Here is a 16,899-nt window from a genome sequence, read left to right as displayed (position 1 = left end):
TTTTTATCTCAAACCCTTTTGCATGGTTTTATTTTGTAATTATGTGCATGTTAGTTTTATAATCATTATTATTATTATTATTTGGCTGCATTGGGTCTTCATTGCTGCACGTGGGCTTTCTCTAGTTGTGGCGAGAGGGGGCTACTCTTCATTATGGTGCACGGGCTTCTCATTGCAGTGTCTTCTCTTGTTGTGGAGCACGTGCTCTAGGCGCGCGGGCTTCAGTATTTGCAGCACGTGGGCTCAGTAGTTGCAGCATATGGGCTCTAGGGCTCTAGGGCGTGGGCTCAGTAGTTGTGATTCACAGGCTTAGTTGCTCTACGGCATGTGGGATCTTCCCAGACCAGGAAATGAACCTGTGTCCCCTGCATTGGCAGGCGGATTCTTAACCACTGCACCACCAGGGAAGTCCCTTATGATTTTTTTTAGAGAGAAAAAAACATGTTAAGAATTGAGAGAATCAGTGAGCCAACTTATTGACATTCATTCCTCTTTGTATTTTCCACTCCTGTGCGTTGAGTTAACATTTAAACATGAACAAATTCAATCTTTTTTGCTTGCCAACCATTCTAATTAGGATGCTTTTGGCTGCAAGAAACAGAAAACCTGATTCAAAGTGATTTGTAAATGAGAATGGTATTATCTCTTGTAATAAAACTCCAGAAATACGGCAGTTTCTGGGTTGGTTGAATCCGTGGTTCAACAATGTTACCAAAGTCTCAGGTTGTTTTTTGTCTCTTTGCTTTACACATCTGTTTCATCTTGTTCTCCTCATGGTTGTAAGATGATTTTTACTCAAGCCTAGGCTTCCCTTAGTCTGATTGGGTTACCTTGGATCACTTGTCTACCTTTGAACCAAAGACCATCCATCCCTAAGGAATGCCATAAGCTGAATGACTTAGACTAATCATTAAAGTGAAATGTAGGGGAGTCAACCAGTGCATGCCCACTGCATGCTTTCAGCCTAGATCATTGATAAATAGGGTACCTTTCACTAGTGTTTCCTGGTGTTGTCTTTAGATGATGATGTAGTCATTTAAAAGGGCATATTAAGTGCCTGTCATACAGTATGGTCCATTGAATCCCTGTCTAGTTAATGTTGAGTATCTTCCCATGTTCCTTTGTATGATTTATGGCATTTTATCTTTATGTGCTTTTAACCCCATGCTAGGAAGACTATAACTAATAGTGGCAGGGCTTTTGTTTTCTGATGTTGGGTTTTATGTTTTAATTGATGCCTTTATGAATTGTTTCCTAAAATAATTTATTTTTTAGTGCTTCAGTTCATTAGACTAATCATTTCTCTGTAATTGATACACTGAAAAATAACTTATTTTCTTTTTCAGAATAAGTTTTACATCGAAACCAAGCTTAACAGAGACTTAAAAGATGACCTTATAAAGCTGTTTACGGAACATGTTGCAGAAAAGCACATTTACAGCCTAATGCGTAAGTAATTAAACTTACGGGGATGACATAACACTAGCAGTGTTTTGGGGTTTTTTTTTTAATCAAAGAGCATTGGCATCTAAACCCCAATGTTGATGTCTTCTGAATCTTGTAGCGATCATAAAGACCAATTCTATACAGAGAGACACTGAGGAATTGAAAATGTGACTTGAAGATGACCCAGTGAGCTGGGAGCAGCCAGGTCATTGGACAGTGCCTTCATATCTGGCATGATACTTGCTGCCTTTTTTTTTTTCTCTGACATTGGGGGAAATATTAAGGAGTTCACCTGTAACTTGGTTACTGGTAATTCTAGAAGGAGTGTAATGTTAATATCTTTGAAATGGTAGCATAGTATCCTCTCAGTTTCCTTATTTGTACTAAAAAAAAAGGTAGATGACAATTAAGCTTGTGAAAAAGTAAATCCTAAATTAAATAAAGCGTATGAGAATTAAACATATGTAAAGTACCTAGCACCTGTTAAATGCTCAATAAGTATTTTCTTCCCTCTCTCAAGCTACTTCTCCCTCAAATTCCCATTTTCTTTTCCTTAAAAGGGGAGTTCAACTAGAAAATTTTACTTTTAAAGGCTTTTCCTACAACGAATTTTAAGTGGAGAGGATTTTAGTGAAATGTTATACCTTCTTAACCTTACCTTTTGTTACTGAATGTGATTATTTTTCAGTTAATTCATCCCAAATTTATGTACATTTTACGTATAACAACCTGTGAATTTATCATTTCCTTATAGCTATCAAATTCGACATAGGTGGTTATAGTTATGTAGAAGTTGTTTGCAAATGTATATATTTGACCACATAATGAATGTGTGATTGAACATGAAGAGTTAGTGGAAACAACACTTACTGAAAACCAAACGATTGGTAAGAAAGTAAGAGGAAGATGAATTAATAGAGATAGACCCTGGGTTTGGGGTACATGTTGAAATTAAAGAGAACCTTGAGTAGAAGAGCCTCTAAGAATCTAAAATTTAGAATTTCAATTTTTAAACATGACATTTTAAAATATGATTATTCTGCAATGCCTGGCATTGCAAATGTAACTCATATTGCATGTTTGAAACTACAGAAATCATTGTTGGCCAAGTGAGATGGTGTTTCCTTTTTTTTTTTTTTTTTTTGCGGTACACGGGCCTCTCACTGTTGTGGCCTCTCCCATTGCGGAGCACAGGCTCCGGACGCGCAGGCTCAGTGGCCATGGCTCACAGGTCGGCAGGCGGACTCTCAACCACTGTACCACCAGGGAAGCCTGGTGTTTCCATTTTTAAAAAGGTGGGGATAGAAGAAAACAACTTACATAATTTTACAAGCTGGCTTAGATGAAAAGTATGCCAAGTTTCATGGGTATTTGGTTAGTAAATTACAGGTCTTTTAGAGATGAATTAAAAATGAGCCGTTTTGAGTCAGTAGTATCTGTCATATTCATTAAATGCTGGAGTTGGTTTGTATATGTTTTGTCTAGAGGAAGTATTTGTATCCATTTAACATATTTTAATAAGATTTTTGTGTGACCATAGATAACCTAAAAGAAAACTGACTCTGTGTTGTCATGTTTAGTCAGGGTCACATGGTTGGACAGTGTGATCTCTTTCCTTTACCTTTAGTAAGAAAAAGTACCTGCAGTTGTAGCATTTGGGAAAGTGAGTTTCTGACTGTGATCTCAGTTACTAGAATTACTAATATCATGTCTTTCAGAAAAATTCCAAGAGCCTCATATATGGGTGATTTGGGGGAAAGGGAAATGATTGAGGGAGTTAGAGAATATTTCATTCCCCAAATGTAAATCTTTTGAATCGTGAACTTAATGGGAAGTATTTATAGCTCACTCACTAAGTACCATGAATACTGTTGCTTTTAGAAAGCTTTACTTAATTTCAGAACCTCCATCAATTGAATCATTTCCGTTCGTGTTTCAACAGATACACACATATCTACTTGTTAGATTGAGCTCTACTGCACTGGATTAAAAAAAAAATCTTTAGTGTACAAATACTTGGTTTGCCCTCTTGGGCTGTTCTTTTCTTGCCCTTGTTTACCCTTCAGTCTTTGGGAGAAATAGTGATAGAAAGTGAAACCTTGACAATCAATAAAGTGTTGTATCATTTTTATAACCCATTTTCTCTCTATTTCAGCTTTACTTTTAGAAGCCCAGTCAACACCATTTCAGGTCACACCTTCAACTATGGCAAATATTGTGAAAGGCCTGTACACCCTCAGACCAGGTAAACATTCATCATTTCTTTAGGGGTTGGACTTGTATGTTTGTTTATGGCACTTCCAGCCCTATCTGCGAGAGGATAGGGTTTCTTTGTGTTTTCTGAGGTCTAATGGTATTTGGATTTGTTATAGCAAAAAAATTGAGTAGATACTCATCATTGTGAAATGTAAACTCAGGACCTCACTTGGAAATCTTTCTGTGCTAGTGAAAACCAACTAGTTTGGGGAATACAAGAAATAGTTTGTAGGAGACACTTTAAAGTCGAATCTTATGTCTGGCATTAATCTCTTTTTTTGTTGTGAGGTTCTTCTTCACTTCTACCCCATATTACAAATATGCACGGGCATACACATTCACAGCTCCATCTTGTTAAGCCTATTATATAACTTACAAGGAATCTAGAAGTGTTGGTAAAGTTACAGTCATTTCATAAGGATAGTTTGAGGAGAAAGATAGTCAGAATAGCAGAACCAAAAATCAAAGATCACTGTATTCAAAGGCATGGTTTGTAAATTATCTTAATGTATCTGTCTTATAATAAAAACATTGTGGGACTTCCCTGGTGGCGCAATGATTGGGAATCCGCCTGCCAATGCAGGGGACACGGGGTTCGAGCCCTGGTCCAGGAAGATTCCACATGCCACAGAGCAACTGGGCCCTTGTGCCACAACTACTGAGCCTGCGTTCTAGAGCCTGCGAGCCACAACTACTGAGCCCTCATGCCACAACTACTGAAGCCCACGCACCTAGAGCCTGTGCTCTGCAACGAGAGAAGCCACTGCAATGAGAAGCCCGCGCACTGCAATGAAGAGTAGCCCCGCTCGACACAACTAGAGAAAAGCCTGCACACAGCAGTGAAGGCCCAACGCAGCCAAAAATTAATTAATTAATTTAAAAAAAAAAATTGTGATTTTAAAGGACTCTCAAGATGCTTTTGTATGTATCTTTCTGTTTTTAACCCAGAGCCTCAAACTTATCATAGTTGTCTAGCCAATTAAAAAATGTCCATAGGAGAGAGATTGCAGAAGTTCAGGGTAGAAAATCGTTTTTCAGTGTAGAAACTTAAGGTTTGCTTCTTTGATAGCAGTTATCTTTTTACGAAATTCTTTTGTCATTTGAGGATTGAATGAAATAAAACGGATCTAAAGAGCTTAACATAGTACCTGATAATGTAATGAGCATGCTAATATTAACTGTTGTTACTACTATTCAGTTGGGTCCAGTGGTTATTTCATTTTAATTAATTGATGTCTGAATAGTTTACTTACTTAATTTAAAAGATATATCAGAATTTAGCTTGCTAAAATGGAAACCAATTTAAAACTGATACTGGAGGTAGACTGTGATACCCGGAAGTACCGTCTTTCTCAGGCTACTTTCAGCAGTTAGTGACTTCTAGAGTAGTCAAATGTAATGTTACTTAAATTTGGATCAGTTCTTGCTCTATTCTTCATAGTTTTTAGACAAATTATTCCTATAAAGTAATTATTTATATAAAGTAGCAAAAATACTGCATGTGTCCAATAAACTGATATATTTCTTTTTCCAGTTTCTTAGAATTTTGAATTTCATTTTACTAAATGTGATGAAAACAGCTCGAGTTTTTCTTTTAGTGCTGGGTTATGAATGATTTTTTTCTTTTTCTTTTGGAAGACATCCAAATACAGTATGACAGATTTCTAAATTCTCCCTCCCAAGTGGGCAGCTTTATCAGCTCTGGCTTTTATCATAAGTAACAAAATTGCAGAATAAAACTAGTCATTAAGGGTAGAAAAACTTATAGATACTTCTTTATCTAAATGCTATTTTTATCCAGGTTTGAGCTCTTGTAATAGGTTTCATACTACTTGTGAGGAGAATTCTGTATTTGAGAACTGTCCTTTTGAAAAGGTGGATTTTATCACAGGCTAACCTTTTGCTGTCCTAGCTATTTTCTGAGATACTATTAAACATATTTTGACACTTACTTGTCTTGTCCATACCCATTGTGTTCCTAGTTTGTTAAAGCAGATTTATTCATCTGACAGATTAAGGTTAAAATATTTTAAAAGTTGAATTTTAAATGTAAAATTTCTTTCATTGCAGTAGTTCTTAAGTGCTGATTTTTATATAATGAACGCATCTGAATCACCCAAAAAAGTTTGTTAAACTGTAGATTCCTGGCCCGTAATCCTTGGAGATTCTGATAACATCTATTATTTAGATGTGTTTCTACCTAGTCTTTAGAAGCTCAGTCTAGGAATAGTTCCCATCATCCTATCCTGCACGTCTTCATTTAATACATACACTTTTCATTGTTTCTTTATCTTTATTTTAATGATTGCCTGGTGTTCCATAAAATGTCAGACTGATTTGACTCCTTGCCAGCTCTGACTGATGGGTTAGTGGTTCCCCAGGGCACTGAATTCAGACTCTTTCTAAAGCCATATTTGAACTGAGCTTGAAGGAGGGACACTATTGAGAACATTTTGACATGAGTTTGTACAACGGGTGAGTGGATTGGCCTTGGTGGTGTTTGTGGTGTTGGTTTGTTTGTTTGTTTTTTTCCCCATCTCTAATTTAGCTATTCTTTTGGGCATTTTTTTTTTAACTTGCCAATGACCCAGCATTGCATAGCATTAAATGTGTTTTTTTCAGATTTAGAATTATTTACTTAGATTACAGTTTTTAAGATGAGCATGCTGGATTACATAGAGCATTGACATTTTATGGGTTTTGATTTTATATATATATATATATATATATATATATATATATATACACACACACAACCAAGATGTTTTCCAAAAGATAAAATTTGAAAGGGCTCGATTAAAAGAATCCAAAAGGAGGGCTTCCCTGGTGGCGCAGTGGTTGAGAGTCCGCCTGCCAATGCAGGGGACACGGGTTCGTGCCCCGGTCCGGGAAGAACCCACATGCCGCGGAGCAGCTGGGCCCGTGAGCCATGGCCGCTGAGCCTGCGCATCCGGAGCCTGTGCTCCGCAATGGGAGAGGCCACAACAGTGAGAGGCCCGCGTACCGCAAAAAAAAAAAAAAAGAATCCAAAAGGGGATAGAGATGGGCAGTATTTATATTTAGTGTTCACTGAGTAGGGGAAGAGAATCTGATCTGTTAAAACGCTTTATAATAAAGATACTAATTTATCTTTGTCATGTTTGATGCAGATATTTTCCTTAGACTTCTCTTTGTCTTTTTATTTTGATGAATAAATGTTTATTTTTCTGTAGATTATTCTGTTGATCTTTTATCTTTTCCTTAATAATTTGATAACCATTTAATTCTGTTTTCTTTCACTGTTATATATGTTTAATTTGCTGTAATTTTATGTGAGTCAAAGTAGGTTTATATTTTAAAAGTACTTACCAGTTATCTCTCCCATCTCCCTCCGCATTTTTGTGGTACTTTTTTTATATGTCTGCTTACTACCACATGTACTATTCTATTCTTAGGCCAGTGTATTGTTTTAATTAATGCTTTATTGGGCTAAGTATTTCCACCAAATCCCTTCCCTCCAAGTCCCCTCCTGCTCAGAATTCTTTGGTTATTTCATTCATGTTTTCTTCCATATTTAGAATTTTTGATAAGGTTCCTTCAAAAATTCTCTAGGGATTTTTGTTAATGTTGTTAAATCATGAAAAATATAAAAATACCCACTTTCTGTAAATTCTATTTAGAAAGGAAACTTAACCTCTTTATCAGAAGGGGTTGCACTAGTTATTTCCCCCATTTTAAGTTTGGTTTAATACATAATCTTGTTCTTTGGGAGGAAAACTTTCCCTTTTCTACTTAATTTAATTTGTCTATACGATCTCCTTAATGAATCTTTTCCTTCCCTCACAGAGTGGGTTCAGATGGCTCCGACTCTATTTTCTAAATTTATTCCAAACATTCTCCCTCGTGCAGTGGAGTCTGAACTTTCTGAATATGCTGCTCAAGATCAGAAACTTCAAAGAGAACTTATACAGAATGGTTTTACAAGGCAAGTTTTCTTTTCCTTTTGTGACAAAGTATGTCCATTTCCTTTGGCTTGGCGGGGGAGTGATGCCAGCATTCTTAGAATGGGAGACGGCTGTGGGAGAGTCAAGGTGGTGTTGCTGGGAGAGGTGGTAAGCTCCCTTCTGTGGAAGTGCTGAAGCTGGGTTTTGATCTTATGGGAGCTGCTCTTCACTTAAGTGGAGTTTGAAGAAGGGATTTCTCATTGGGTGGGCAGTTAGGCTGGACAGCCTCTTCCAACTTTGATCCGCTTATACTAGTTTTGAATATTTGGAAAAACCTTGTAGAAATTTTATGATCAGTTATAATGTACATTTATGACTAAACTAGCAAATGATTTTATGACTAAACTAACAAATGATATTGTAACTAAACTGGTAAAGAGCCTTCAGATTCTGTTTTTCATATTTCCATTGTTCCCCTAAATTCTAGTTGTTTCTTCTTAAAAAGTAGGTTATCACTTATATGTGTCCACAATATTTGCCTCCCTCGATTTTTTTTTTTAAATTTTCTCCTGTTTATTTTTTATTTTTGGCTGCGTTGGGTCTTCGTTGCCACGTGCAGGCTTTCTCTAGTTGTAGCAAGCGGGGGCTACTCTTTGTTGCGGAGTGCAGGCTTCTCTTGTTGCAGAGCACAGGCTCTAGGCTCACAGGCTTCAGTAGTTGCAGCACGTGGGCTCAGTAGTTGTGGCGCACGGGCTTAGTTGCTCCACGGTATATGGGATCTTCCCGGACCAGGGATCGAACCCATGTCCCCTGCATTGGCAGGCGGATTCTTAACCACTGTGCCACCAGGGAAGTCCAGCCTACCTTGATTTTGCTATAAACACTTTGCTAATTTTTCTAAAATTTGAAATTCAGTATCATGGCTTTATCCCGGAAAATCTTTCAAAGTGCGTATTTTCAACCAAAATTATGTAAAAATTTTGTGATTCCCTATGGGAAAGCACCCTGTTCTGTCACCAAATCATTAAAGGGTACAGTAGTACTTTTTTTTGTTTATTTTTGTTTTTTTAATATCTTTATTGGAATAAGTAGTACTTTATATTTTCATAATCCTGGCCCTCTACTTAGCACTTTTACGTATCTTCTCTTATTTGAATCCCTCGCATTAAAGGAAGAAAGTTGTAGAAAGGAAGACACCTGGGTTCCTCACTGAGGCATAGTTGTGACCGCAAGGAGTAGGTTGGGTATTGACTCGCTTATCTGGCTGGGGCAGAGGATGGACACTGTCTTTCATAGACTCTGAGGCCATGCTCATTCTCAGAATACCAGCCTTGATCAAGATCACTGTTCCTGAGTTTCTAATTTCAGCACAGGTTAGGAAAGAAAGCAGATAATTTGTTCTCTGTTGGCCCATGGATTGGCACTTACTCCCTTTTTGTCCTGGTGGCATCTTTATTCATGTGGTAGAGGGGGCACTGAGCAATCCATGGGTCATTACCCCCCTCCCTGGCAGCTCACACTGGAAAGGCTCAGTCAGCCGTCACAGGGAAGCTGTGTAGACAGGCCTGCTAACCCTGCCTTTCCTATGGCAAGGAAAGGCCAGTGGGAGATTCTGCATGTTAACAGCTGACTTCTCTCCCCGATGTCCGGTGGTCAGGGGTCTCCTGACATCAATTGTAATATTTCTGACAATTACTTTCATACACCGAATGAGGCCATTTAATGCTGTAGTAATTTTACTCGTTCATTTTTGAAGAGCTGATATATTTATTTATAGGGTTTTTTTAAAAAGGTATAAAAAGTACATACTGAGAAGTTTTATTCCCACCTGTCTCCTTGTCTGCTCCCAGCCTTTAGGCAACTGTTTTTATCAGTGTCTTATGATTCCCTCCAGTGCTTATTTTATATACAGATATAATCGAACACAGTATATATTCTTATTTTTATTCCTCTCTTACACATTCCATTGTGTAGATGTACTATACCTTATTTAACCTGTCCCCCGTAGATGGCAACCTGAATTATTTCCAGTCTTCTGCTGTTACAGAGAGCGCTGCGTGCATAACTTTGTACCTGTTGTCAGTATGTTTGGAGAATAACTCCCTTGAGTTAGATTGCAGGGTCAAGAGTAAATGCAGCGGTAATTTTGATTAAATTGCCAAATTGCCCCCCATAGGGGATTGTGCTATTTTGCATATCCACTAGCAAAGTTTAAAAGTGCCTGTTCTTCATGGCCTTGCCTATAGAGTATGTTGTTACACTTGGAATTTTTTGCCTATCTGGCAGGTGAAAAATAATTAGTCAGAGTTGGTTTCGTTTGCATTTCTCTTATTATATGAGTGAGGCTGAGCATATTTTCATATGTTTGTATTTCTTTTCCTGTAAACTGTTTCTGGTTTTCTCATTTTTCTATTTGATTGTTAGTCTTCTTTTCCTGGTTTCTAGGAGCTCTTTCTCTAGTGAGGAGATTGATGGTTTGCCCAAGATAAGAGTTATTTTTCTCAGTTTCTTTTGACTTTGCTTATGGTGGTTTTTTGTTTTATTTGAAATCATGCAGAAGTTTTTTTACTTTATGTAGCTAACTTTATCTGGTTTTTTTTCTGTATGGCTTATGTATTTTGAATTATGATTAAAAGTTTTTCCTTAAATGTTTTTAAATAAATGCAGAATAAACTGAGTATACCTCCTATGTTTTTTGCTAGGCTCACCATAATTTTGAAGTCTTTTATGCTTTTTTTCATGTTTTATTTGAATGTTTGCTTTTAATTTTAGAGATGAGCTTACTGATACCTTTAACAAATAAACAGCCTTCTGAAAACTTTTATTTCTGTGAAGCAGTGTAGGAAGATAGCTCTTGTAGATTTCTCTGAACACCTTGAATTCACCTTCCAGAAGAGTGTGTGGAACTATTTAAACATATCCAGAGATATTTTTGTAATCCTAATTTTGGAACTGGAATAAGAGAACAGGGTGCAGGACTGTTTGGTGTGTAGTTGCTTGGGATGACTGACTCCATAAATAGTCTCATTTAACATTGCCTTTGAAGGATTAGCCTAGCACTGTTCTGACAAGGCCAAGTTGGTCATATTCAGGGAAATGCCTTGGATTTCTGGTGTAAACATGAATTTTTGTTTCTCTTAGTGGAATTCTTTCATATGAAATGTAAATGCTAGTATTCCAAAACTTGATAAAATTAAAATGTTTTATTTTACAAACTGAATTGAGCCATTTCTAGAATTAAGCTAACAAATTATTATACATTTACTATGAGGATTAAAGGCTGCCTCGTGACTTATTCTGATGGGTGCTTTGCACAGAGTAGGCCCCGCTTTACCTGACATTCTGGACTCATGCTGGACTGGCTCAGACTGGTCAGAAAGGGTGTGCCCGCACCATATACTTAGCAGCTGAAGACAGTTTGCCTGTGCTTCCAGCACTTGCCTATGGACCTTCCATATTCTGCCCTGCCAAACTTGATGCTGCCTTTGACCATTATTTGGCTAGGATTGTTTTGGAAGAAATGATGTCCACTGATGCAAAAATATAGTCTAAGCTATCTAACAAAAATCCTGTTACTGGCTGTCCTGATATGAGCAGTCATTTTATGGTTTGTGTCTAGCCAATCACATGATTTCTGTTCAGCTTTGCAAACTCTTTTTTTATTTAAGGCTGTGTTCCATTTCTGTGAGGTAGGGAGTAGGCAGCACACAGCTTTATTGTGGATGGCACAGAGAAAGTCTTTGAAATGTTTTGAAATAATATGTGAATATTGTCAAATATATCCTCTTTTGCAGTTAATGGACAGATTCTCGTTTGGGCTGGAGTTTAGGTGAAACATCTTTAGGTTCATGGAAGTATAGCGTGGAGTTATTTCAAAGCTAGAAGTAACATACAAGCTAAGAGCAATATTTTCTTTTTATGTATTACCTGCATAATTGAATTGCTTATTGGGGGAAGGGCAGGTTGGTGTTTGTTGTCAACGATTACATTATGGAATATAAGCTCATTTGGGAACTTCTAGCATGCAGGCCCTCAGATGGAGCATCCTCATTCCAACCAGCCTATGGGCCTCTTCAGAGGGCATACCAAATAGCTTTTAAAGGCAAGTAAAATGTTCTTGCTGAGTGATTGTTACCTGGATTTCTGGAACAAAATAGAACCTTGTTAGGAGTATTATTGGTCTCTTAGCTGAAAGGGTCACTCCAGGATTGGGGCTTTTTCATTTAGTGGCAGGGGTCTGGTTTTGAGGGCAGCTTATAGTTTTCTAGACTTGTGGCATTATTAGGTAATATCTCTGGCAGCCTCTCGCATGCATACACCACATTTACATGCTTTGTGCCTCCTATTGTTTTCCCATCTGCATTTTTCTCCTGTTATTTTTGCATGTTCCATTTTTTAAAAAAATTTTGGGGGGTGGGAATGAAGGCTGTCTGTAGAAGTTGAGGTTCCAGATACAAGATCCATCATGTATCTTCCTTTTTGCTCAGCATTAACTTACTTGTTTCAGAATACTTGGTGAATGCTACTGTGATGATACTAGTATAAGACTCTCAGCGGGCTTTGGCCAGATACTGTGTTAACAATAGAGGTGTTTAAAAGTGGTATTAAGGCAGATCTATTTAGGGCTCTTCAGGCTGTCTGAAGCTAGTTTGTGCTAAATTTTTCTCCAGATGCTCAGCCTAGAGAAGAACCCTGCAGAGACCCTTTGGTGTGTTCTCTTCCTGCCGGTCCTTAAGACTCCTCACCCAGCTCAGCAAGAGGTTTCTGTCCTGGTCTTGAGTGTAACCAGAGAAAGAAAGTGGGAAACTTTGGTAATCTGGAGGATTACACAAAAGCATGAAATAATTACTTGGGCTGCATTTTAATCCATCTATAGAGGCTATTTATGAATTATTCACTTATTAATTCAGCAAATATTTTGTATTTTCTACTATGTGCTAGATGCTGCTCTAGGTATTGGGTGAACAAGACAGGCAGAGTTCCTGTTTTTATGGAGCTTATGCTCTGCTGTTGGGAGATAAGTAACAAACATGTAAGCAGATTATTTCAAGTAATAATAAGTGCTAGGCAGAAAATGAAACAGATTATGGGATAGAGAGTGAGTGACCAAGGCATGCATGAGGGGCTGTTCCAGCTAACTTGGTGATGTAATGCCCCTGAGGAGGAGAATTCCAGCTAAACGGTAAGGAGATAGCCATGTGGCTAACTCAGGGGAAGAGTGTTGCAGGCAGAGAAAGTAGTAAGTGCAGAAGTGCTAACGTGTCCAAGGGACAGAAAGAGAGCCAGAGTGGCTGAAGTATAATGAACAGGGGTAGAAAATGAGCTTGGAGAGGTAGGCAGGAGCCATATCTCACAGGACTGGGAAAATGATTTTTTTATATATATAAATTTATTTATTTTATTTATTTATTTTTGGCTGCATTGGGTCTTCGTTGCTGCGCGTGGGCTTTCTCTAGTTGCGGCGAGCGGGGGCTACTCTTCGTTGAGGTGCGCGGGCTTCTCATTGCAGTGGCTTCTCTTGTTGCGGAACACGGGCTCTAGGTACGCGGGCTTCAGTAGTTGTGGCTCACAGGCTCTAGAGCGCAGGCTCAGTAGTTGTGGCGCACAGGTTTAGCTGCTCCGCGGCATGGGGGATCTTCCCGAACCAGGGCTCGAACCCGTGTCCCCTGCATTGGCAGGTGGATTCTTAACCACTGTGCCACCAGGGAAGCCCTGTATGCTTTTACGTAAGATTGCTCTGGCTCTTGTCTGGACTAATACTAAGACTCTTGCAGTGGTGTAGGGGAGAGATGATAGTGGTTTGGATTGGGATTGTAGCCATGGGGCTGAGGAGTGGTTGGTTTTGGATTATGTGCTGGGACAGAATGCTCCAAAGTGAGGGACAGAGAGAAGTCAAGGGTGAGCAAGGATTTTGGCCTGAGTAATTGGACGGGTGGTGGTGTGATTTATTGAAGAAGTCTGAGGAAAGAGTGGGGATGGAGTGCATTCTGGCCATGGTAAATTTGCAGTAGATGGAAGTCATCCAAGTGACAGTGGCTGTGAGGCAGTTGGACCTACAAGTCCAAAGTGTCAGGAGGAAATCAGAGCTGGAGATAGAAATCTGGGAGCCATTGGCATATGGATCGTATTTCAAGTCACAGGACTGGTGTGACTGCTGTCCTAGATGAAGGAGAATTTTACATGGTGAAGAAAAAGTGGCCAAGGACAGAGTGTTGGGCAGAGCTCAGAGTGTTTCAGGAAGGAAGAAGTCAACTGTGTAGATGTTGCTAAGAGACCGGGAAAGAAAAAGATAGTGGATTGGTTATTATTACTCATTACTTAAGCATTTTAGTCATTTGTCTGAGAAACAAAAATAGGATTTACAGATAGCATAGGACTTAATCAGACCTCTATTTTATTATCTCTAAAGTGGAACTAGAAATTCTGTGGGTGTTTAAGATGAGCTGGTTATTCTATGTAAAGGTTCACGTTCTTCTATCTGCGAGAAGGGTATTCATGTCCATTAAGATTCTGAGATTTTTCAAAAGCTTTAAGCAGTTTCTGGTCCCATAATACGGCTTTTAGCAGAAGATTTTGAATTTTTCTATTCCATATTTGAAATTTGCCCTGTTATATGCGGGTCACCAGGGATGTCGATAGTAGAGCCCAGATTTGTCTTCAAAGATGTTTTAGTCAATCGATTTCTAGGACCCAGGGTAAACCATCTTTATAGATAGTCCTTCCTTTATTCAATAGCTTTCTATATTTAAAAGATAGCACCTTTTAGCTAAGAATATTCAGGTTATGAATGACTCAGCTACTGTTTCAGTTTAATGTCTGTTTTAAAATAGGTTGTTAGAATTGAAATAGCTGCGCTACTTCCACTGTCAATTTTGCCAATTCATTTCTCCTACTTTGTTGTGTGAAGCTGTCAGTCAGTTCTGTTGACTCCCTCTTCTTTTTTTTTAATCCCCAGAGGTGACCAGTCCCGGAAGAGAGCTGGGGATGAGTTGGCTTATAGTAAGTAATGATGTTCCTTACCATCCTTGATGGTTTTGTGATGTAAGGCAGCCACTGGCTATAAAGATGTCCAGTGTTCTTGATGGTGGTCTCCAAGGGCACTGTGTGCAGTCAGGGTCAGACTGTTCTGTAAGCTGTGGCAGCTCTGAAGCCCAGTTGCTGGTGGCAGTTTTCAGGCAGTTATCAAGAGGCTGCCAGTTCTTTAGTCTCCACTAGAATGAGATAAGGGCCCAGACTCAGCTCCTAATGATTTGGTCCCCTTTCACTTCATTCAAAACCACATGGGTTTGAGGTTTTCTCTGATCTCCTTTTGGGGGATTGGGAGAGGGGTGAGAAATATGTGTCAAATAAACAGATTCCTACCATTATCAAATGCTGTCTGCTGTTGATACTTTAACTCTTCCGATGTTTTTTTCAGACAGCTCATCAGCATGTGCAAGTTCCAGAGGGTACAGATAGTGAATGTATTGAATGTACTTTCCTTCCTGAAAAGAGGACACACTGGAGCTGCAGAGACTGTATTCAGAGTGCAGCAGGGTCCTGCAGACACTCAGGAGCTCTGTCACCAAGCTGTTCTTGGAAAAGGATGTTGGAGTTCTTACTTTGGTTTGTAATTTTAAAAAAACAAAAAACTAACAAACAAAAACAAAACAGTTGCTGCTAGACTTGGGGATGATTTTGAAATGGGACAATCTTCTAATGACTTTATCTACAGATTCCGTGAGGAACAAGCGTCATGAAGAGTGACCATTGCTAAGTGAGATCCAGCAGCCAAAGTCAGCAGCTTCCTCCAAAAATATAAGAGCAGAAGAATCTTTTTTTATTTTTTTTTAAAGCACTTGTTTTGTTCATTTGCGGACTTGGCACTTTGGCATATTGGTTTCATACAGCAAGATATCTTTTGCTTTAAAATCAAGCAGATCATTACAATACAGTATTTTTCACCCCTAGCCAAAACAAACCCCTTTAAAAGAGTTGGTCTTTGTTTAGCATTAGAAAGTCTTCTTACAGGAAGATGCTAACTCTGCTTCCAATATAACTTCTCCCCCCCACCCCCGCCCGCACCATCAGTTCATAACTCTTTTCTACTCTGTGCCTTGAGCTTTGTGCACTTTGCAGCTCTGTGACCATGTTGTCAAACTCACAAATGCTTCCTGAAAAAGTTGATGGTATCACAGACTAACTTGCCAAGATGTCAGGTGTGACTTCATAGCAGGATGCTAAATAAGTGGGAAAATAGAAACATGTTGCACGTTGGTCAGATTTCCTCCTGCCTCACCGTGGCTTGTTCGTGTTAATGTTGGGGACCAACTCTCGTCGGCCATTTCCATTCCCTCCGTCACTTAACGTGCTCTCACCGACTGCTGGAGTGTTGGTATTACGCTAGTTTAGGGCTGGCCGGTACTTTAGCACTAAAGCTCCCTTTTTAGTATTGTTGAGAATTACCCAGTGGTAAAAGCTGATTCCTGTGATGCTCTAGGAAGCAGATATGGTAATTAAATTCAAACATAGTCAATGGTGTGGGATTCCTGATCGATTTCATTTTTATGAGTGAGATAAGTACTTAAAAAAAGTTTGCAGTCTGCATCTTTTAAAACATCATATTCGAGTATAATAGAGAAAAAGTAGCACTGCTGTTTTAAGGCCTCCTTCTGGCTGTGGCCACGCTATATTTTCTGTTCCCATACACCCACAGTGCTACTTAGTTCCTTGTAAAAGACTCTGAAACTCATTCTAAGTTGTTTTTGAAAGGCAAAGTAAAATAGAAAGATGCGACAAGGGAAAAACATTTTTCTTCTCAGTTTTGCTTAAATCTAAATTGAGCATGTGCTTGACTCTCTTTGGCTGTGTCAGCTATGTTAGACTAATATTTACCTCTTCAGAGGACTAGGGGCAAAAAAAGAAGACACATCAGGGGTACCTACCATCACGCTTCTGATTTGCAGGTTGTTCGTAGAGCTGTCTCTGCCAATTCACTTGGTCCTTTTTCGGGAGAGCAGGCTAGGGGGCGAGGTTGAAGTGTTAGGAGCAATCCAGTCACCTAATAGAAGTCCTCTGTAACATGAGTATTCAGAGAAGTAAAAGTAAGGTCATCAGATTTATTTTTTTAAGTACTTATCAACCAGGGTTGGTGGATTTTGAGGAGGACTTTGAATTGGGCTCATTTCACTCCGTGAGCATCTTGGGTTATATTGAGAAACACTGAATTACTGTAAGAATATATACAGGCTCTCACTGTGCCCTGTACAGTTTGACTTGCTACACCAGTAACATT

General features: G+C 38.9%; 1 protein-coding gene across 2 annotated transcripts in view; it reads left to right on the top strand.

Moving 5' to 3' along the window:
• Positions 1-15,083, top strand: part of CACUL1 (CDK2 associated cullin domain 1) — a gene marked incomplete at both ends in the record, with an annotated part of 61,770 nt that extends 46,687 nt beyond the window's left edge. The window contains 5 exons of one of the 2 annotated variants that reach the window (XM_079705965.1): positions 1,347-1,449; positions 3,602-3,691; positions 7,528-7,666; positions 14,581-14,624; positions 15,043-15,083. In XM_079705965.1, the coding sequence (XP_079562091.1) occupies positions 1,347-1,449; positions 3,602-3,691; positions 7,528-7,666; positions 14,581-14,624; positions 15,043-15,083 (417 nt within the window). The remainder of the gene's footprint in view (positions 1-1,346; positions 1,450-3,601; positions 3,692-7,527; positions 7,667-14,580; positions 14,625-15,042) is intronic. The other variant, XM_079705966.1, reaches the window with a different exon arrangement.
• Positions 15,084-16,899: the final 1,816 nt, after the last annotated feature.

The sequence above is a fragment of the Hyperoodon ampullatus genome (genome assembly GCF_949752795.1).
Source record: "Hyperoodon ampullatus genome assembly, chromosome: 1".
NCBI lineage: Eukaryota > Metazoa > Chordata > Mammalia > Artiodactyla > Ziphiidae > Hyperoodon > Hyperoodon ampullatus.
The sequence above is the reverse complement of the archived record's forward strand: the minus strand, read 5'-3'. Positions and strand labels throughout refer to the sequence as shown.